This window comes from Notamacropus eugenii, chromosome 5, assembly GCF_028372415.1.
Source record: "Notamacropus eugenii isolate mMacEug1 chromosome 5, mMacEug1.pri_v2, whole genome shotgun sequence".
NCBI classification, from domain to species: Eukaryota; Metazoa; Chordata; class Mammalia; order Diprotodontia; family Macropodidae; genus Notamacropus; species Notamacropus eugenii.
The window spans coordinates 201,714,274-201,737,829 of record NC_092876.1 but is presented as its reverse complement, the minus strand read 5'-3'; the positions used below and the strand labels follow the sequence as shown (position 1 = coordinate 201,737,829).

Here is a 23,556-nt window from a genome sequence, read left to right as displayed (position 1 = left end):
ACTGGCGGGGATGTGTAAAAATAGGGACACTAAAGCACTGTAGGTGGAGCTGTGAACTGATGCAACTATTCTGAAGAGCAATTTGGAACTATATCCAAAGGGGTATATAAAATTAAGCATACCCTTTGACCCAGTAATATCACTACTAGGTCTATATCCCAAAGAGATCAAAGGAAAAGGACCTATGTGTACAAAAATATATAAGACTGCACGCCATCTCAGGGAGGGAATGGGAGAAAATCTAAGACTTATGGAAGTGATTGTCGAAAACGGAAAACAAACAAACTAACTTAAAAAATATTTATAGCAGCTTTTTTGTGATCACAAAGAACTGAAAATTGAGGGGATGCCCATCAACTGGGGAATGGCTGAACAAGTTGTAGTATATGAATATAATGGAATATTATTGTGCTATAGGAGATGATGAGCAGGCTACTTTCTGAGAAAACTGGTAAGACTTACATAAACTGCTGTGAAGTGAACAGAACCAGGAAAACATTGTACACAGTAACAGTGATATTGTATGATGATCATCTGTGAATGACTTGGCTATTCTTAGCAGTACAATGATCTAAGACAATTCTGAAGGACTTCTGATGAAGAATGTCATCTACCACCAGAGAAAGAATTGATGGAATTTGAATGCAGATTGATGCATCCTTTTTTTTACTTCATTATTCTTGGGGGTATTTGGTGTGCATTTTATTTTGCAACAAGGCTAATATGAAAATGTTTTGCATGAGTGCACATTTATAATTTGTATTAAATTGTCTGCCCTCGCAAGGAATATGGAGACGAAGGAAGAATATAAGTGTTAAAATTTTTTGTTTGCATGTAATTGAGAAAAAAAAATAAAAATTAAATGTACAAAAAAGAAAAAAGTTGGATAAATTGAACTGGTTAATTTAAAAAACAAAAGGGAGAATTCACACTAAGAACAAAGAACAGAAGACCCTCAAAATTTTTACTTTCTCTACTAGGAAGAAAACAGGCAGAAATTTTATGAAGCAAAATCACTCTTTTTCTGACATAATTCCATACAGAAAAAAGTTCTGAGGCAATTTTGAAAAGACACCAGAAACAACATACCAGAGTAGCAGCTAGGTGGCCCAGTGAATAGAAGACTGGACCTAGAGTCACGAAGGCTTTAATTCACATTCAATCTCAGATACTTACTAGCTGGGACCTTGGGCAATTTGCTTAATTTAACTTAAATTTGCCTCAGTTTCCTTAGCTGTAAAAAAGGCAAATAACAGCACCTAACACCCTGCGTTCTTGTGTGGATCAAATGAGATGTTAGCAAAAAGCACTTCGCACAGTGCCTGGCATGCATACAGGCACTATATGTAAATGGTATTCTCTTACCTACCTCTCCCATTTTTTGCTTCATTTCCCAATATATCACCCCTTCCACTCCCTAAATCAACCCACTCCCAGGAATCCTACCATGCAACAAAGAAAAACATTTACATAAAAACAACTGACAGCAATCAATTCTGGGAACGTGAGCATTATTTGGCTTCCTGTAGACCTGTTCCTCTCCACCAACAGAAAGAGAGTGTATTTCACCAACTATCTTCTGAAACCAATATCAGCTACTCAATTCAACTAACTTTATTAATCAATAACCATTTATTAAGAATTTATGATGTGCAACTATGCCAGGTTCTGGGGAAATAAAGACAAAAATTAAATAACTATTGAATTCAAGGAATTTACCTTCTACAGGAGAGAATTTCAGGAAGAGAAGAGCACTAACTACTAGGCGATATAAATAAGTACATGCAAAGTAACATGAGGAGAAAGACAGTACTGATAACTAGGAGCAGGAGGTACGTTGGAAAGGCCTCTAGTGGGAGCTCAATCACGGGTAAGGCGAAAGAAGCTAGGGATTCCTCAAGCCTCCAGTCGGGGAGCTGCTTGTTAGCAATTTCCCCAGAAATGGGGATATGAGTATCGATGCAAAGGCAGATGAGAATGTGATGAGAAATGATACAAAATAAAATCCTAAGTGGAAAGTTAAGTGCAAGACATACTGTAGGAAGCTTTTGACATCTGCCATATAAATAAAACTTATTTTGGATGCCTTTTATTACTGACTTCTATGACATTACTGTAACCATGACATAACATATACTGTTATCCTGGAAATATATTCTCTAGTTTGTATCAGTTGAGACATTCATCTGACTTTCTCTGAATTCCTCAGGTTTCTTATAGTACAATCCCATTTCACTGTATTCACATACCATCATTTGTTTAGCTCCTCAACTAATGAATATCTATTTTTTGCCAGTATTTTAGTACCAAAAAAAGGAATACTATTAATATTTTGTTACATGGGAGACTTTCCCCTACCTCTAACCTACCTATACTTCACCATTACCCTTATGTTGACCAACAACTTTAAGAATTTGGAGACTGTGATATTTCCTCTATTTGACCATCTCTCCTGATAACCTTGCCCCTCCTAAATGAATTCTCCATTCCTTTTGCAGCCTTCATGCAATCCTATCCTGCTTGCCTAGATCATCACCCATACATTGACCTTATTTTCTTTCATTAAAAATCCTTACCCAATTCTTAACTTTAGCTTATCATCAAATTTCAAATTCCTTTCCAAAAAAACCCAAAAAACAAAAAACAAAACCCTGAATTACTCTTACCATTGACCTTCTCTATGCATACTTAGATGACACCGAACACAACTGGAAGAAGTCAACTAATTGTGGGCTGATATGGTCCACAACAAATTTATGTTATTATAAGTTTAATTAGACTCTACTGCTGTACATTAATTCTTTATTCCAGAAGCTGATTCTCTAACACCTCAAGATGAGAAAGTTTGTTTTGCTTATGAATATTCCCTTCCTGATTTCCTCTTCTTAAGATTTTTCCACCTTCGTGGTTTCCTTATTAAATCTGATATTATCTCCTCACTAAATTGTGTGTGGTGAATGTTCCTTTGCCCATTTCACACGAGTGATGTTCATATGACGATCACTTACATTAACCCTTCTTCCTTGGTTGCACATTCCCATTCTTGCACGCTCCCTCCCAATTGTAAGAAATCATATAACTCCAATTACTCAAAAAAATTTAACTTCTTGTATGTTTCTCTGGACTCTGATATTTGTATTTTAAAGTTTCTACTCAACTCTACAGTCTTCATCAGAAAAAGTCAAAGTGCTCTACTAGAATAAAAATTCATTTTTCCCTGTTGAATTATATGTAGCTTTGCAGGGTAAATTAGTTTTGTATAGTATAATCTGCCACATCTTTTTCAAACCTACTGTACTTGGTACTTGAACTATTTCTTTCTGGATGCTTGCAGTATTTCTCATGACAGGGGAGCTCTGAATTAGAGCCATGACATTCCTGAGATTCTTCCTTTGGAGATTTCTTTCAAAAAGTGATCAATAGATTGTTTCTTTATTTTGCCCTCTGACTTTGCCCTCTGACTAGGCAGTTTTCACTTATAATTTATTTGAAGAGTGTTCAATTTTTTGTCTGAGGGGTAAGAAAGGATATATCCTAGTATTCATGGAGTTATGTTCTCTCCCTGGTCTATTTTCCAGATCAGTTATTGTTTACATCAGACCTTTTATTTCATTTTATTTTTTTCAATCTTTCAATTTGATTTGACTAATTCTTGCTCTCTGTCAAAGTCATTGATTTATTTGGTCTAGTCTAGTTCTCAGGAACCCATTTCTAAGTAAATGTTTACCAACTTTGTCTTTCAAGCTACATTTTCTCCTTTGTGTATTTTTGCCTACATTTTCCCAACTCCAACTCACTTCTTAAGCCCTTCCAGCCCCAAAAGTCACTGAAACTTCTCTCCAAGTTTGCCAGTGTGTACTTTATGGATAAATCTAATGGCCTTTTTACAATTCTGGTCTTACTTGACTTCCCTGTAACATTCAACACTGTTAAAGATTCTTCCCTCCCTTCCTTGTCCATAGAGAAAAGATAAGCAAACAGCAGCTTTCTTTTGATAGAGAGAAGAAGTATTAATGCGGTACAAAATGTCACAATCATTTTTAGATGAAGTCACTACATGGGTTTGTTTTTGTTTAACTTTGTATCTTACAAAGAAGGGTTCATGAAACTGTTGTTTTGATTTTTGTTTGGTTGGACTTGGTGTTATGGAAGGAATGTGTTTTGTTTATTTTAAATATCTAAAACATTTTTTAAAATGCAATTTTTATCCGATACTTGTTATAAGGTTTAAGTCTGAAGAATAAAAGTATTTTATATTACGATATATTTTTACAGTATGAAAACTCAAAAAGGCCAAAAAAATATTATTTTAACTAACTCAAATACAATTTTTAGAATGCAATTACCTTTAGTTTAAATTCAAGTTGTGGTAAAACAGAGAGCAACAAATGACTGTCAATATTGTAGAGTTCCAGTATTAAGTCAAAGACGTGTTCTGATAGATCACTGATAGAGGTCTTTCCAAGCATGAGAACCTGATTAAAGAACTGGAAAGAAAATAAAGTGCTGTCAGCATTACAAACATCAAAAAAAATTACATTTCCTACTTATCTTATTACAAAATCATATTTTATTATTTCATACTAAACTTTTATACAAAGTTCATAAGTACTTACAGGGTTTACAGATGACTAAGATTTTTCACCAAGTCCTACATACAGATATGGTCATGTGGATATTTACATAAAATATCTGTCATTTGTGTATATTAATTTATCAACAATCCATTCCCATGTTATTTCCTTACCCATACTCCCTCTTCTATATGCTAATAAAGAAACTAATGTATTTTCCTTTCACTATACAGACAAACCTAAATTGATATCTCTATTGCCTTTACTCAGGATGTTCCTAATGTCTAGAATACCCTCCCACATACTAATCCATCCTTTCAAACCCAACTGAAATGTCACCTCCTCTGTGAAATTTTCCCTGATATTGTCTCAACTCACAAAGTACTCTGTATCTTCTTTAAATATGCATTTTTCCATTTTGCATTATTTCAGTATTATTATTTATTTCTATGCCATCTCCTTCAAAAGAAAAACTGAACATTTTACTTCAAATATATTTAGGCAGCTTGCTATATTTAATTCCTAGTCATCAAAAGACGTATGACTAGGAAGAAGTTATGCAACCCACCCTTCCTTGCAACTACTACAACAAAGATCTAAGAAGAATGTAAGACTTTATCAAGATTACAAAACCAAAAGAGAAACCATCATGGGTCATTTTTCTAGCTCATGATTACAAATTTGTGACCAGGGCAGAAACCACGCAACAAAGGTAGGCCAGAAGCTCTGTCACTCTGATCTCTTTCTATCTCTGTCTCCCTGCCCACATGCAGTCTTCCACCTAACAGACAAATTCTTGTCTAAAAGAATTCTACTCAAGTCTGCACTTGATCCAAATCAAGCTCTGGAGCCCAGAAAGTTCAGTACAGGAGGGCTGTTATAAAACTTCACCCTAAATCAAACTGTTTAGATTCCACCAAAAGTTTGAAGTTCCCTAGTCTGAGCTGTCCCTCTGATTCTTGAAGGACACAGCTCTCAACACACAGAAAAAGCCATGGCAGGACTCCAGATAATAGAGACTAGAACCACCCAAGGCCCCAGCATTCCTTCCAAAAGTCCACAGAGCTTGGCTCTAATACAAAATTTCAACTCAGAAAATAAGACTACAAGGATAAAGAAATAAAAACAGGAACATACACAAACTTTTTCCTATGAAAAAAGTTATTATATAATACCAAGGACACCAAAGATACAAACTCAAAAGAGAATGACTCAAGCAAAGCCTCAAAGAAAAACACAGCCTGGCAAAAGAGTACTCTACAATTCCTATAAAAGCAAGAATTTTTAAAAATGAGTTGACAAATAAATGAGAAGACTAGGGGAAAGAATTGGAAAAGAAATGAGAATTATGGAGGAGATAATTGGAAGGAGAATTAAAGGCTTAGTAGAAAAGTTACAAAATCTAACCTAATTAACAGAACAGAGTCAGTTGTACTATTGTACTTTTCAAAAATTCAAATTTGTTCCAACATAACTGATAATAATTAGGGAACACTGTGAGGAGAATTCAAATTTCAAATTTACTTCTTTTTTACTTTTTTCTACAACAAACAACAAGAATACAGACTACACAATAACTAACAAGCTTCAACCCTTCCCCTACTCACTTTCACAAGTAAATTCTAGGTCTCTGACAAGGTAAAATGTAATTTCTTATCTATCTTCTAATACAGTAAGAATTATGAAAGGAGAAAGTACGGTGTACACAATCCTAACCCCCACTCCTATTCTCTTCTCTTCCCTTTAGACCATGGCCTCTGGGGGTGTTGTGCCCTGCTCAACTTCTTTGCTTGCATAGTTGTCTAGGGTGTCATCTGAGCAGCAACACAAGGCCAATTGTTGTAGTATTTAAGTATTTCTTAACCATTTAACATGTATAAAAATGTGCTGCTATTTTTATTAGGTTACTAGCTTCTTTTAAAAGGTGTTTTATTTTTGTGCACCAACCCAATTTTCCCTCTATGCTCTGTGACTCTGAATAACATAGTGCTTTTTGGGGGAAAATGTCAAGGTAAAGAAAAGAAAGAATTGTGGAGGGGGAGGAGCCAAGATGGTGGAGTAGAAAGATTCACATACTCTAGCTCCAAACCCACAGCCCATAAAATATCTGTAAAGGACTCCCAACAAATTCTGGAGCAGCAGAAGCCACAGAACAACAGAGCAGACAAGATTTCTGTTCCAGAGAGACCTAAAAACCTGACGCAAAAGGTCCGTAGCGCACGGGACCTGGAGCAGAGCCCAGCCCTGCCTTGGCTGCGTGGCACCGAGAGGAGCAGATCCCAGAAGGCTTCAGGGACAGAATCTCCAGCGGCTGCGCAGGTCCCTCCACCCATGGGCGCCAGGGGTGAGTGAGAGGGTCTTTTTGGCTCGGCGGGAGGGGAGCGGGGTATCTCCATAACTCAGGCCCCCTCAGGAGGCAGCAGCACAGGCGGCAGCAGACCAGGGCTCCCCAAGCAGGCAGGAGCTTGGATCCATTGTTGAAGATCTCTGCATAAACCCCCTGAGGGAACTGAGCCCTGTGTGGCAGCCGTGCCCTGACCTGAGCACCTGAACTTAATCTCACACTGAATAGCAGCCTCGCCCTACCCAAAGCCCTGAGGCTGGGAAGCAGCATTTGAATCTCAGACCCCAAATGTTGGCTAAGTGGATCTGAAGGCGAGGTGGGGGTGGACAAGACACTCAGAAGCCAAGTCACTGGCTGGGAAAATGCTCAGAAAAGGGAAAAAAAATAAGACTATAGAAGGTTACTTTCTTGGTGAACAGGTATTTCCTCCCTTCCTTTCTGATGAGGAAGAACAATGCTTACCATCAGGGAAAGACTCAGAAGTCAAGGCTTCTGTATACCAGCCCACTCAATGGGCTCTGGCCATGGAAGAGCTCAAAAAGGATTTTGAAAATCAAGTTAGAGAGGTGGAGGAAAAACTGGGAAGAAAAATGAGAGAGATGCAAGTAAACCATGAAAAGCTAAAGGAGACCCCAAAAAATGCTGAAGAAAATAACACCTTGAAAAATAGGCTAACTCAATTGGCATAAGAGGTTCAAAAAGCCAATGAGGAGAAGAATGTTTTCAAAAGCAGAATTAGCCAAATGGAAAAGAAGGTCCAAAAGCTCACTGAAGAAAACAGTTCTTTCAAAATTAGAATGGAACAGATGGAGGCTAATGACTTTATGAGAAACCAAGAAATCACAAAACAAAACCAAAAGAATGAAAAAATGGAAGATAATGTGAAATATCTCATTGGGAAAACAATTGACCTGGAAAATAGATCCAGGACAGACGATTTAAAAATTATGGGACTACCTGAAAGACATGATCAAAAAAAAGAGCCTAGACATCATCTTTCATGAAATTATCAAGGAAAACTGCCCTGAGATTCTAGAATCAGAGGGCAAAGTAAGTATTCAAGGAATCTACCAATCACTGCCTGAAAGAGATCCAAAAAGAGAAACTCCTAGGAACATTGTGGCCAAATTCCAGAGTTCCCAGGTCAAGGAGAAAATATTGCAAGCAGCTAGAAAGAAACAATTCAAGTATTGTGGAAATATAATCAGGATAACACAAGATCTAGCAGCTTCTACATTAAGGGATTGAAGGGCGTGGAATATGATACTCCAGAAGTCAAAGGAACTAGGACTAAAACCAAGAATCACCTACCCAGCAAAACTGAGTATAATACTTCAGGGGGAAAATTGGTCTTTCAATGAAAAACAGGACTTTCAAGCATTCTTGATGAAAAGACCAGAGCTGAAAAGAAAATCTGACTTTCAAACAGAAGAATGAAGAGAAGCATGAAAAGGTGAACAGCAAAGAGAAGTCATAAGGGACTTACTAAAGCTGAACTGTTTACATTCCTACATGGAAAGACAATATTTGTAACTCTTGAAACTTTTCAGTAGCTGGGTAGTGGGTGGGATTACACACACACACACACACACACACACGCACACGCACACGCACACACACACACAGAGACAGAGTGCACAGAGTGAACTGAAGAGGATGGGATCACATCTTAAAAAAATGAAATTAAGCAGTGAGAGAGAAATATATTGGGAGGAGAAAGGGAGAAATGGAATGGGGCAAATTATCTCTCATAAAAGAGGCAAGCAAAAGACTTTTTAGTGGAGGGAAAAAGAGGGGAGGTGAGAGAAAAACATGAAGTTTACTCTCATCACATTCCACTAAAGGAAGGAATAAAATGTACACTCATTTTGGTATGAAAACCTATCTTACAATACAGGAAAGTGGGGGAGAAGGGGATAAGCAGGGTGGGGGGGATGATGGAAGGGAGGGCATGGGGAGGAGGAAGCAATTTGAGGTCAACACTCATGGGGAGGGACAGGATCAAAAGAGAGAATAGAAGCAATGGGGGACAGGATAGGATGGAGGGAAATATAGTTAGTCTTATACAACACTACTATTATGGAAGTCATTTGCAAAACTACACAGATATGGCCTATACTGAATTGCTTGCCTTCCAAAGGAAAGGGGTGGGGAGGGAGGGAGGAAGAGAAGTTGGAACTCAAAGTTTTAGGAACAACTGTCGAGTACTGTTCATGCTACTAGGAAATAAGACATACAGGTAAAGGGGTACAGAAAGTTATTTGGCCCTACAGGACAAAAGAGAAGATGGGGACAAGGGCAGAAAAGGATGATAGAAGAGAGGGCACATTGGTGCTAGGGGCAATTAGAATGCTCAGTGTTTTGGGGTGGGGGGAGGGGACAAATGGGGAGAAAATCTGGAACCCAAAATTTTGTGAAAATGAATGTTAAAAGTTAAATAAATTAATTAAAATAAAAAAAATCAAAAAAGTTTAAAAATCAAAAAAAAAATTGTGTTTGAAAATTAGGATTGCTTCCATGAGACAAGAAATATTGAAACAAAGTCAAAAGACTAAAAAAAAAATAGGAATTGTTTTGTAAAACAACTTCTAATTTGTCTTTTATGTAAATTCAGATATTCCTATATTGGAGGGGGTTATTATTTAAAATAATAACTTCTACCTTAAACCACCAAAACTGTAAATATTAAACAAAAGATTATGTGAAAAAAAGGCTTGGGGTTTTTTTTTTTTTAAGTGAACAGATCTCTTTTTTCCCCAAAGGATGTAATGATCAATGTAATTATGATAATATAGGTATCTTATTATACAAGGAATATAACTGTTAGATTGACTGCTAAATCCAACTCCAAAGTTATAGTGCAAGAAATATCTGGTAAATTTTAGTTTCCCTAAAGAACTTTGTAAAGTCCTCGGAATTCATAATGACAGCATTTGGGGAGAATAACATCCTAAAAGCTATTTCTATGGAACAATGAATGTCTCCCAGAATCAATGCAATACAAGATAGCATACTGAAATATAAAGAACAATCAGTTTTGAGTCAGGCCTGGCTTAGAATCGTATCTTACCTAAAATGTGATCAAATTAAAACCCACTGAGGCAATCTGAGCTTCACTTTGCTCATCTGGAAAGTGAAAATAATAAATGAACTATCTTTCTCACAAAGTTTCTGTGAGAAAAACATTTTAGCTATACAAATATCAGCTGCTGGTCCTTTGTATCTGGTTAGAGTGTTTTTGAAAGTAGTATACTCCCTCCCATGTTGAAAACATTCATGCAAAAGTTAGAAGATCACTTTGGGGGTATTTTATTAGGACTTTTTTTAGATATGAAGTGACCTAGATGGTTCAAGTGCATGCCATGTCACTTTCCACATATCTCCAACAGCACTCTATTACCTCTGGGGTAAAATTAAAAAACCTTGTGTTAGTACTTAAAATCCTTCACAAAATGACTTACACCTACCTTTCTAGTTTTATTTCATTCGACTTGTGTCACAAACCCTCCATTTCAGTCAAACTATAGCATGTCTCCTGTCATCCTGATCTATATCTTGCCAGATGGCTCCAGAGCAGACAGTGAGGCTGGTGACTTTGCACGGCCTTCCCTTGCTTACATCCAATTCATTAGCAAGTAATGACATCACCTACCTGATTTTATGGTCCTCTTCAAGAATGAAGGACAAACAACAACAGCACAATAATACTTCAACATTTGGAATACGTGGTCTCTTTATCTCAAAGAATTCCTAGTTTCTTTCAAACTTCAACTCAGGTACCAACTCCTATACAAAGTTGCCTCTAATGTCTCTAACTATTTGTCTTTCAAAACTACTGGGTATTACTTTGTCACCAGTAAAATTAGGTCCAAGGTGATAAATCTTATTAAAAACAAAGTGACACCAAATAATTATTTCTTTAAATAGGGGACAAAAGGAAATATATTATTTCAGTATAGTATATGATTTGTGAAAATTTCAATACTTCTACCTACATTAACTGACAGAAATTATACTTAGGACTTACATTGGTAATATAGGGTTCAATAGCTTGAGCTGTCCTCTTCAGTAAAGCCTTAGCCAAGTCATATGCTTGTTTGTTTAAATTCTGAAAAATATAAATATAACAAACACCTTTAATTATTAAACATTTTTCAAAAAGCATGTTTTTCAGTCATATCCAACTCTCTGTGACCCTATTCGGGGTTTTCTGGGCAAAGATAAACCAAAAATGGTTTGCCATTTCCTTCTCCAACTCATTTTACAGATGAAGAACTGAGGCAAACAGGGTGAAGTGACTTGCCCAGGGTCACACAGCTAGTAAGTGTCTGAAGTTTGATTTAAACTCATAAAGAAGAATCTTCCTGACTCTAAGCCCAGTGCTCTATCTACTGTGTCACCTAGCTGCCCTACATGTGGATTACAGGGTTGAATTTAATTGCTGATATGAAATTTATAAACAAAAATATTAAGTTTACTTCAAAGACAAAATTAACGTACTTCGTGACACTTCTCTACCACTATACTTCTGGGCCAAGGTCCTTGAGAGACAGGACTCGTCTTCCTATTCTCAGCATTTATCACGTTGTTATGCACTTTGTAGGCATTTAATATTTGTACAGTTGTTAAACTCCTCCCCCATAATAACTATCTGCATGACACTGAAGAGTTTACAGAGTCCTTTTACATATATCCTTTCATCTGATACTTAATGTCCATTTTATGAATGAAAAACAGACTAAGAAAATTACTTATTCAAATTCACAAAGCTGGCGTCATCAGAGGAACTAAAACTTTGGTCTTCTGACTCCTAGTTCAATGATCTTTTCACACACTTATATACTACGTTATTTACTCATACAGCCTGAATTCCTATACAAAAGATGGCTAGATCTTTTTCCATTCATATTCTTTCTCTTTCTTTATGATTCTTCCATTCCCAAATCTGCTTCTCTTTAACCCTTCTAATCCTAGAACCTAATACTAGTAAATAAGCTACAGAGAGAATGAATCATAGATTTAGAATTGGACAGGACCTTGGAAGTCATCTAGCCTCTTCAAAAGTAAAGATTAAACTCTAGTTCAGTCCTAAAAAAGGAGCCAACCCTCAGAAGAAGCATCTTCTTGAAATATCAAGGTTAAATACCAAACCAAGAAGAATTACCTTAATATTGGAGGAAGTGCTAAATCTACAAATTTCATAAAAAACTATGTTTCATGGAAGTCAACATCTTTGTAACAGATATATACAGATTCCTAGAAAAACTCTCCTCTGTAAACTTCCCCTCCTTGACTAAAAAAGTCTCCTTTTCTCCTTCTTAAATGATTCACCCCTCTGATATATTATTCTTATATATTAATATATAAGATTCATATAAGTAACTTTAACTCTCAGTTCTTGAGGCATTTCTCTGAGACAAGAAGTTACAGAAAGGGTGCAGAAAGGTATGAAATGGTAGAGGTAATTTCCTCATCCAAAATGTTCCCAATCTTAATGAAGCCATATTACCCTGTATCAAAATCTGCTTCACTATTAAACTAGATTACATATAAGGACTATGTAACACAATATGACACAAGAGTTTCAAAACCATAAAAAGTCTTGAAATAAAATTTATACATTGTTTCTTACTAAGATGTCAAGACAATTTTATGAAAAATTAGACATATTTGGGCAGATAAATACATACTAAAATTTTGGTTTCTATTTTAATTATCTACTATTTAAGAAATATTAAAACCATAACACTTCCATAAAATTATGAATGTTAATATTTATAAACAATAAACTAATTTATATGGAGCCTTATCATTTTTTCAAAATATGAATTCTAGGCACAAATGCGGTCAAGTATTAAAATGATTTCTATTCACAATTTCACTAGAATGAAAACTCTGTGAGAGGACAAATATCTCTATCTTTGTAAATTCCACATTTAACACAATTCTTTCATCATGGTACATGATTAACTAATACTTGTTAAATGAATAAAGTATTCTAACTTACCTTGTGGGCAGGCACCAAATTTACTAGAACTGTATCCAAAAGCTCCTGAGAAACAGTATCTCCCTCACAAATAATAGAGCTCATCAGGTCTACCATGTGCATGTGAACTTTTTGATTGTGGCCATTGCTAAAATTAGAGAAAAAGATTTAATATTTTTAGTGGATTATGACAGCAGATAACATTTTAATCACAAGAGTGATGACAAGCACTGTATTTTATAAAATAGAAAAACAATACAGTAGGCTAAGATTTTTATATCCCTTCTTGTGTTTTGAAGCATTATCAACAGAGCAGTCAATTTCTTATCAATTTATATTATAACCAAATATTCTATACCACAATTTAAAAATTTGGAAGGTAAACAGTTTTGACAAAATTCAGTCTAGCAAGTCATTTCTAATAACAATAATTTTAAAAATCTTTCAACCCTCAACTAATCACACTAATGGAAATGGCCAATAATTTAAAATAATCCAAAATTATTTAAGCTGGCTTTGAAATGTACTATAAAATTTTCTAAACTATTACACTCCAAAATTATACTCCATTTAACCTAATACAGAATGTTATGTACTATGAAGTGGGATTCAGTCTGAGAGGAAGGAACAACCTGATGTCACTCAGAAAGGTTTAAAGACTGAAGTTACTAAAAATAAGTACCAGATGAGCTCGGGCATTGGCAGCCTCAATTCTAAAGTTTATCACTTGGATCCCAAGACCATCATTATAATAAAGCTGCAATATGTTAAAACAGACATTCATCACCAAACAAAGAAGAGAGAGTAAAGGAATCAGTCACTCACGGGAGTATACAGAATCCACCTCATCCTTCAATAGGTTACTTAGAGCTCATTTGCTTTCTCTGATCACCTACTACAACTATGACTACCATGTCAGCAGTTATGTAGAGGAAAGCTCTTCACCTATTAAGTACTCTGATGATCCTCCTTCATTAAATTTTGCATCAGAAGAATTTTACTTTAATTATACACTAGTCAGCACTAAAACAAATTTACAACTCTCCCACAACTGTTATGTTTTATTAACATAGTAGAACAATTTACCTACAAACTTAATGTCCTAAATTACTTAAACATGAAAACTAAGAATTTGTGACTTTTAAAATTTGTTTTCAATCAGAAACATAGCATCCAACTGAACTAATACCAATCATATCTTGGGATAAAAACGAACATCAAATAAAATTAACTTACTTTATGACTGAAAATAAGGTCCTATAAAGTTGTGTGAAAATTTCATTGCTATCTTCTAACTCGAAGCATATGTTATAGGATTTGACCCATGCAATGTTCTAAAATTGAAGAATAGGAAACATGGAGAGAAAAATGTAATTATAAAAATTCAAAATATAAAGATCTACTGAGAAAAAAGTTTTAGCAATAAAAGTGAAAGGTATGAAATATTACTCACCTCAAGTAAATAAAAATATCTATTGAACTGTGGACTTTTTGTATCTTCTAATCCTTTCAGTTGTCTTGTTATAAACATAAATATATCCTTTAAAAAAGAAAATGAATAGGAGTTCAGTTAATTACACACCTAAAGAAAAAATCAAGTCCTAGTACTCACTTTTTACACATATAATACGAAGATAAGCAAAAATCAGAGCTATTACCCAGTAAGTGGCAACAATCGGAACTAAGACAAAGACAACCATTAAGAAATTCATATAAAACAATAAATTCTTAATACTGTTACAAAGCAAAGCAAAACTTTTAATTATACATTCCTGCAATAAATGTTATAAACGTGGGAAGGCATGTCACCTGACCAAACAATTGATACAAAAATCAAAGAATTCATACTTGAAAGAAACTCATAAACATAAAAAAGGTGGGAAGTCTGACTACTATATCACAAAGCTTAATAACATCAAAGAATTAATCCTTGAGGACTACTGGAATGTAATCAATTTGAGAAACTTTAAATACAGGTTATGAATTTTATATTCATGCCCCCCTACCTCTGGATGTACCACAGTGCAGTGTCTTCAGCCCTCCTCTAATTTCTCTCCATGCTGTCTCTCCTATTGACTCTATTATGTCCCAAGATAAAACACATAAGCAACATGGTGCCAAATCTTGTCATGTCTATTTCCACAGCCCTCATATCTTCCTCCCTTAAATTACTCCCTCGGGCCCTCGTCACCTCTCACCTCCACGACTGCAATGACCATCTAACTGATGCCTTTTCCTACTTCAATTCATCTTTCACACAGAAACAAAAGTGATTTCTCTTAAATGAGAAGAATCTGACCATATAACTCCCTTTTCAATATGCCACAGTTGTGCTTTATTATTTCTATACAATCTATCAATTCTTTTGATTGGCTTTTAAATCCCTTCACAACCCGGCCCCAAACCCATCCTTTCAACTTCATTATGCATGATTCCTCTTCAGTGGACTCTGCTGTCTAACCAAACTCTGTTCCTCACACAAAACACTCTCACTCTCTCTATAACAGTGTCTTTCTAGCCATGCCCCAGGCCTGAAATGCATATCCTACTCACCTTTGGCTCACAGAGCTCCTTACTTTGTTTAATTCATTTATATCTCACTTCTGACACTGGACATTGGGGTAAGCCCTTTAACCTCTCTATTCTTCAATTTCCTCATCTGTAGAATGAGAATGATAATTCTATAGTACCCAATCCACAAGTAGATCCCTCTTGACTTACCAAGTGTACAACATTTATTAAGCACCTGTTTAAATGTGTTAGACACTGCGCTAAGTGCCAGGAATACAAAGAAAGAGAAAAGGATAGTACCTGCTCTCAAGGAGCTTACAATCAAATGAAGGTGACAACATGCAAAGAACTATGTACAAAACTAAGACATTTACTGGAGGTATAATTTCCAAGCAAAACCAGTAATACTAAGGAAAACAAGTAAAGGCTTCTTGTAGAAGCATATGTTAAAAGAATTTTAACTAAGACTTGAAGGAAGCTAGGGAAACCAGACATGGAGAAAAGGAGGGATAGGATTCCAGGGATGGGCAGCAGATCATGAAAATACAGAGCCAAGACATGTTTTTTTTTTTCAAGGAATGGAAAGGAGACTGGTGTTACTGGATACTAGAGTAAATGGAGGGAAGTAAAAATATAAAAAGACTACAAAGGTAAGAAGGAAGAAGTTATGAGGGGTTTTAAAAGGCAAAACACAGGATCATACATATATAGTTACAGAAGTAACTGAGACTCACTAAAGTTTTTTGAGGGAAGAGTGTTACATAGTTAGACTTTCACTTTATGAAAATCACTTTCACAGTTGAATGAGAATGAATTGGAAAGGGAACAGACTTCAGGCAGACAGACACCAACGAGTAAACTGCTGAAATGGCCTAAGTTTGAGGTAATGGAGGTCTGCACCAGAGCGAAAGGGCAGGAGTGAGGGAAAATGGGGTATGAGGAGCATCTCTAGAGATGTAATGAAGGGTAGCATCGACCAGACTTGGTAACTGTTTGGATGGGGGAGAGGGGGAAAAGAGTGTGAAGCTGTAGATAAGATTTTGAACCTGGGTTTTGGGGAGGATAGTGTTGGCCTCAACAGTAATAGGAAAGTAAAGACAGGGGAGGGTTCTGAGAGAAAAGGAAACATTTTGTTTTGGATACACTGAGTTTAAGACTCAGTTTAGGACATCCAGATCAGGAAAATCAATAGTCACTTGAAAATGTCAGACGAAAGGTCAAAAGAGAGATTAGGGCTAAGTAAGTAGATCTGAGACTCATGAGCATAGAGATGATAGTTGAATTCATGGGAGTTGATGGGATCACCAACTGAAATGGTATATAGGGAAAAGAGGGTCCAGGGCAGAGTAATGGGAAACATCCACTTTTAGCAGGCATGACCTAGATGAAGTTCCAGTAAAGGAGACTGAGAACAAGTGGTCAAAACCAGGAGAGAGCAGTGCTACAAAAACCTAGAAAGAAAAGAAAATCATGGAGAAGAAGGTGATCAACAGTGCCTGCAGAGAAGGTTGCAGAGAAGAATGAGGGCTGAGAAAAGGCCATTACATTTAGCAGTTAAGAGATCATTGGTAACTTCTGAAGAGGGCATTTTCAGTTAAATGATGAGATCAGAAACCAAACTGTAGGAATTTGAGAGAGTAAGGGGAAAGGAAATACAATCTTCTAAAGGAGATTAGCCACAAAGAGCAGAGATATGGCAGAAGAACTAACTGGGATGATTAGATCAAGTGACGGTTTTTTGAGGATTGGGAAGTCATGGGTATGTTGATAAGAAGGAAGAAAGAAAAGAAATAAGCATTTATAAAGTTCTTACTATGGGCCAGGCTATACACTGCTAAAGTTATCTCATGTGATCATCACAACAACTCTGGGAGTTAAGTGCTACTATTATCCTCATTTTACAGATGAGAAAACTGAGACAAATAGAGGCTAAGTGACTTGCCCAAGATCACATAAGTCATTCTGGCATCAAGTCCAGTGTTCTATCTACTGTGTCCAACTTACTGTCTCCCAGTTTGTAGGCAGAAAGGAAGTACCAATAGATAGGAAGCAATAAAGACAAGTGGGAGAGTGGGATGACAGAGGGAGCAATCTGCTGGAGAGAAAAGGATGAAAGGGAATCACCTGCATAGGTAGGGGCATATGCCTTAGCATGGAAGGCCAGCATACTATGTGAGGTAGGAGTGAAGGCAGAGATCGTGGCAGAAGGTGTCTGAGCTTTATGGGATGAGGAGGAAGAAAGAAGGGGCAGCTCTCAGCTAACGCTCTCAATTTTTTTTTTTTTCAGGAAAATATGAGGTAAAAGTGCTTAGCAGAGTGAGTGTAGGAAGAAAAAACTATCAAAGGTTAGAGAAGGAATGAAAAGGTTTGGAAGTGATTGTGTAGCAACTGTGAATTGATTAGAAAAGTGTAAAGGACTGTCTGACCACAGTGAGCCAATTGAGATAATCTGACATCAACTTGTAGGGGACTTAGTCAATAGGGTTTTGTGATTTTTCTCTAGCTTCATTCAGCAGCACATGAATGGAAGCCAAGGCAGTGGCTGTCAGGAGTAATCCAAGGCTAGTTTGGTAAAATACGATCAATAATAGGGAAGTGACATAAAACGAGTATAGAGTGGAACTGGTTCACCCAGGAGGTCAAAAATGGGAAATGGAGGAAAGTAGAGATATTACAAGAGTGATAGCGTGGGAAGAAGTGAAGGATAATAGTTCTGAAGAGTCACAATAAAGACAAAAATGTTTTAGATATTAAGGCAAAAGGAAAAACGGAACCACAAAGCATGATCTGGTAAGAGAATCTCAGAGTCCACAAATGCAGAAATGGAACACTTGTTAAGCTCAAATAAGACAACAGGTAAAATGCTTTCATATCTTAGAAGTGTTTTATAAATGTCCATTATCACTCCTAGTATTCACAAAGTTCTTTTTTCCTCATTTTATTTCTAGTTTGCCTATCAAAGTCTTCAATTCTTTTTGGTAGCACTATTTGATCACTTAAGTCCAATTTTCTCTTCCATTTTCCAGGAACTGTCTCCTCACAAAGCTTTAGCTATTGTCTCTAAAAAAATTCTTCATTCTTTAATAGATTTAATTTTTCATAAAATTCTTGCTCAATTATTTCTTGTAAAACCTATCTGGATATTTCGACTTTTTCTTAAATGTGTCACTCAATTCAAGTGAACAAAATATAAAACATGTCTATCATAGACAAGGCACTATACTAGGTACAAGGGAAGAAGAGAAAAAATGTAGTCCTTCACCAGGAGCTCACATTCTAATGACGCCTAAACATGTTTTAAAGAACTCGATCATGTTAACATTTATAAAACAACATTCAAATTTTAAATAAATATAACTTCAAAATATGAGGGTGGAAGTAGAAAGGGATTATCTTCAAAATAATTCTTAGGTTCAATCTCAAAGAAAAGGCAGTTAAAATAAGAAAGAAATCTGAGAGAAATTAGAATCTTATACTTCATATGACAATAAGTTTCTTTGGTATTTTATTTTTCCCCAATTACATGTAAAAAGAATTTTCAACATTTTAAAATTTTTTCAGTTCCAAATTTTCTCCCTTCCTCCCCTCTGCCCTCATTGAAAAGGCAAGTTATTTGATGTACCATACCATGTACATACCATGCAAAACATATTTTCATGTTAATCATGTTGTGAAAGAAAACACAGAACAAGAAAAATAAAGAGAAACAAGAAAATGTGAAAATATAAACAAAAAAACAAGAAAAATAAAGTTTTTAAAAGTATGTTTTGATGTGCATTTAGATACTGTTCTTTCTTTGAAGGTGGATAGCATTTTTCATCCTAAGTCCTTCAGAATTGTCTTGGATCACTATTGCTGAGAACAGCTGTCATTCACAGTAAATCATCCTACAATATTGCTATTGCTGTGGACAAACTTCTAGTTCTGCTCATTTCACTTTGCATCACTTCATGTTAGTTTTTCCAAGCTTTCCTGAGAGCATCACCATTTCTTACAACATAGTATTCCATCACAATCATATACCACAACTTGTTCAGCCATTCTCCAAATTCCTCAATTTCCAATTCTTTGCCTCTGTAGAAGGAGCTGCTATATTTTCTGTACATATAGGTCCTTTTCTCCTTTTTTTAAAATCTCTCTGGAATACAGGCTTAGTAGTAGTATTGCTGGGTGAAAGAGTATAGCCCTTTGGGCACAATTCCAAATTAATCTCCAGAATTTTGTTTGAATTTCTCTAATGGTTTTTGTTTTGGAGCACTTTTTACATGGTTCTTGATAGTTTTCATTTTTTCTCCTGCCTATTAGTATCTTTTGATTATCTATTACGGAATGACCCTTATTTTTATATATTTGTATAACTTGAATATCAAACCTTTATTAGATAAATTTGTTTTGAATTATTTTTCCCCAGTTAACTTTTCACCTTCTAATTCTAAATGTATTGCCTTTCCTTGTAAAAACACTTATCAGTTTATGTAATCAATGTCCATTTATTTCCTGTGTCCCTCTCCATCCTTTGTGTGGTTATCTTCATCCTTATCCTAAGTTGTAAAGGTTATCTCCCTTTATTTTACTCTATTTATGATATGATTATTTATATTTTGGTCATATATCCTTTAGAAGTTTATCGTGGTCTAATTTCTGAAATATATAGAGAACTGAGTCAAATCTGTAAGAATATTAAGTGATTCCCCAGTTAATAAATGATCAAAAAATATGAACAGGCAGTTTTGAGACAAAACAATCAAAGCTATCTATAACTATATGAAGAAACGCTGAAGGGGTCACAAGTGGAATAAGTTTAAGAAGCCTGAGACCTATCAGATTGGCTAATATGATAGAAAAAGAAAGTGACAATTGTTAGAGGGCCTATGGGAAGACAGAAATATTAATGAACTAATGTCTATAGCTATAAATTAGTATAATAATTCTACAATGCTATTTGGAATCCTACCCCTAAAATCATTAAATTGTAAATATCCTTTGACCCAACATATACTGGATATATGCCCCAAAAAGATGAAACAAAGGATACATGTTAAAAAACATTTATAACATCACTTACTTTTGTAAGAAAACAACTAGAAACAAGCAAGTGCCCATTAACTAGAGAACAGCTCAACAAATTGTGATAAATATAATAGAATATTATTATGCTGTAACAGATGACAAAAGGAATGGATTCAGAGAAACCTGGGAAGGAGTATTTGAACTAATATAGAGTAAAACCATGAAAAACTAGAACTCTTTATGCAATGACCACCACCAACATTGTAAAAGAAATCAATTTTGAAAGACTTAAAAACTCTGATCAATGCCATGACTAATTAGGACTTAGAAGTGGGAGTATTTTCTTCTTCTTGGTGCAGAATGAGACACACATAACTATTACCATGGAAACATTTGCCTGACTATACTTTTGTTAACCAAAGAAGACTTTATTTAGGGAGACAAGGGAATGGAGAGAATAATAACAGTGATCAGAAAAAAACAGCATCAATAAAACATTTTTCAAATATAAAGAAAAGGGCAGAAGAAAGCTTGGAAGGACACACAGACAAGTAGGGAAATTCTGGTATAATCATGTTATATTTACTTATACACACACACACACACACACACACACATATTTTTCCCCCAAAACAAGCAACATGTTACAGTGGGGTTGATAGTCAGCCTTGGGATCAGGAAGATCTAGATTCTAGTCCCACCTATGACATATAGGCTGCAGAAATGAGCAAATTGCTTAAACTTCTGGTGCTTTAGACCAGTGTTGTCAAATTCAAATGAAAACAGTACCACTAACAACACACAAGGAATCCTGGTATATTTAACTAAAAAAAACACCTATTAACATTATGTTCTATTATATTTTTATTTCACTAAATAATTCCCAATTAAATTTTAATAAGCTTCAAGTTATATTCAGGAGTATACTCTGGTCCACTGCTGGCCACATATATGACACTTTGCTCTAGACAAAGACTATAAATTGCAAAGAAGGTACTGATCTTATTGGTAGAGGGAGTTTCCTACACCAATGACATAACAGGTCCAGTTCTTATCTATCTCTGAAATACAAGCAAACAGATTCATGGTTTCAGCTATAATCTTCATTTTTCTGGACACCTTTGCATACAGAAGTGTTCATGTTTGCTGGTGATTTTCTATTTCATAATAAAAAAAAACTTAAGAAGGAGTTGACAGTATTATTACAGAAATAATGAGTTACACTAACATGTTTTATCTTTAGGGTTCTAAAAAAGATTCTCAAATGATCAAAACTCAATGAGTTGAAGAAAAAAGGGTGGGGGGGGCTTTTGTAAGCATAATAGCACTCTAAGAAATATCAAATTCTTTACTGCCTACTTTGATAGTTATTGTCACACCTTAAATAAAAACAACTCAAAGACCAAAAACTGATGAGCTCTACTGATGCTGACTTTTTTTAAATTAAAAGGTTCAACTAAACTTCTACAGAATGACCTTACCTATGACAACCTACAACATGGCATCAACCTTGGAAGAAGATTTTAAAATACATCATACTTGCCTTCAGTTTGTCTGGTGAAGTATAAGGTGCTTCAGGAGCATAAATCCTAAAAATATCAGCAAGACAGCAAGCCACCAGTAAGCGAACATCTTTATCAGGATGCTTCAGGAAAAAATCTGAAGCAAGGTGTAAAGCAAGGTTTAGATACAGCTCCTTTTCTTCTTCTGAGTCCTGATCCATATCCATGAAAGTTTTTACAACCATCTACATAAAAATAAAATCTCAATCAAATATTTTTTCATGTAAAACGCAGTTTAGCTAAGAAACATTGATTACATTGTTTTATAACCAATATATGTCATTCGCTTTTTATTCAAGAATCTAGAAATCATGAAATATATTTGGACTTTTCTACAAATACTGAAAGAACAACATATAAGATTATTCAATACCTGAATGAAGTTTTAAGAAGTTCTTTCAAATTCATTAACATTGATTCAGGTTGTTCAAAACATTAAGATTCATGCATTGGTTACTGAGGAAAGAACTCATAACATTTTATACTTCTAGAACCATGAGCTTTATGGTTTGTTTTGTTTTTTGTAAATAATGAGCATATATTCCAAAACATGTAACTATTTTTTTTTACCTTAATATCTTTATTCCTTAAATAATGATAGGGAAAATAATGCACTATAAAATAAAATAATCTAGCTTCCTATTTGTAGTGTCAAGCCCCTCCCCCAATGAAGTCTATGTGCTATTTTTTTTAAAGGACAAAATAAGGATTTAAAGAAATTTATGGGTGATAGATATATATGTTGTGAAGAGGTTAGGTATGCACAGAATACATTCTCTTTGTTATAAATGACAACTACAATACCACCTTACTGATGGAAATAGCATACTGGTTTATATAGCCCATTGCTTTGTCCCAATACAGCATATAATAAAGTCTTATGTAGCAGAGAATAGGGAAACGAAATGCCACCCAAAACTATATTTCTCTAGAATCACCTTACAACAGAGCAGGTAAATTAGAAACTACAAGAAATGTTGTTAAGGGCAAAGGAATATTAAATCTAATTTAACCCAAGAAATATTATTTACAATGATCAAAATAAAAACAATACCAGGCATAATGTTCTTAGTGAATATTCTGTCAGTCAATTAGCATTTATGAAGTCCCTATGTGTAAATCACAATGCCAGTTACACTAGGTATACTAGGTATCTGTTCTCAAAGAGCCTACAGTCTTACAGAGAAGAATCAAGACAATCTCATAGCTAAAGGAACTTTATATTCAAATATCTATCTATCTATCTATCTATCTATCTATCTATCTATCTATCTATCTATCTAATCTATATCTAGTTAAAAGAAAAGGTCCCCTACTTGGCTTCCACTAGGTGGTGCTACAAATGCAAACCAAAAAGTATTAGGTCATTTTTCATTTACAGTCATCAAACATGTATTAAGTATATATGCAAGGCTGAAAGTCAGAATGCTATAATATAGAGAGAGCTGGTCTTGCAGTCAAGAAGACCTAGGTTAAAGCTCTGCCTCAGTCACATACCAGATACCATGGCAAGTCATTAAACCGCAATGCTCTAAGGTAATTCTCTAAGCCTTTAAGAGGAAACTACCA

At 35.3% G+C, this 23,556-nt stretch overlaps 1 protein-coding gene across 6 annotated transcripts in view; it reads right to left on the bottom strand.

Moving 5' to 3' along the window:
• Positions 1-23,556, bottom strand: part of PDS5B (PDS5 cohesin associated factor B) — a 232,424-nt gene that overhangs the window by 141,165 nt on the left and 67,703 nt on the right. For all 6 annotated transcript variants that reach the window (XR_011967607.1, XM_072611890.1, XM_072611888.1 and 3 more), the window contains 6 exons: positions 21,969-22,172; positions 14,358-14,444; positions 14,141-14,238; positions 12,926-13,052; positions 10,946-11,026; positions 4,347-4,487 (listed from right to left, as the gene is read on the bottom strand). Coding sequence is in view for 5 of the 6 variants with exons in the window: in XM_072611890.1 (XP_072467991.1) it covers positions 4,347-4,487; positions 10,946-11,026; positions 12,926-13,052; positions 14,141-14,238; positions 14,358-14,444; positions 21,969-22,172 (738 nt within the window). In the remaining variant the exon portion in view is untranslated. The remainder of the gene's footprint in view (positions 1-4,346; positions 4,488-10,945; positions 11,027-12,925; positions 13,053-14,140; positions 14,239-14,357; positions 14,445-21,968; positions 22,173-23,556) is intronic.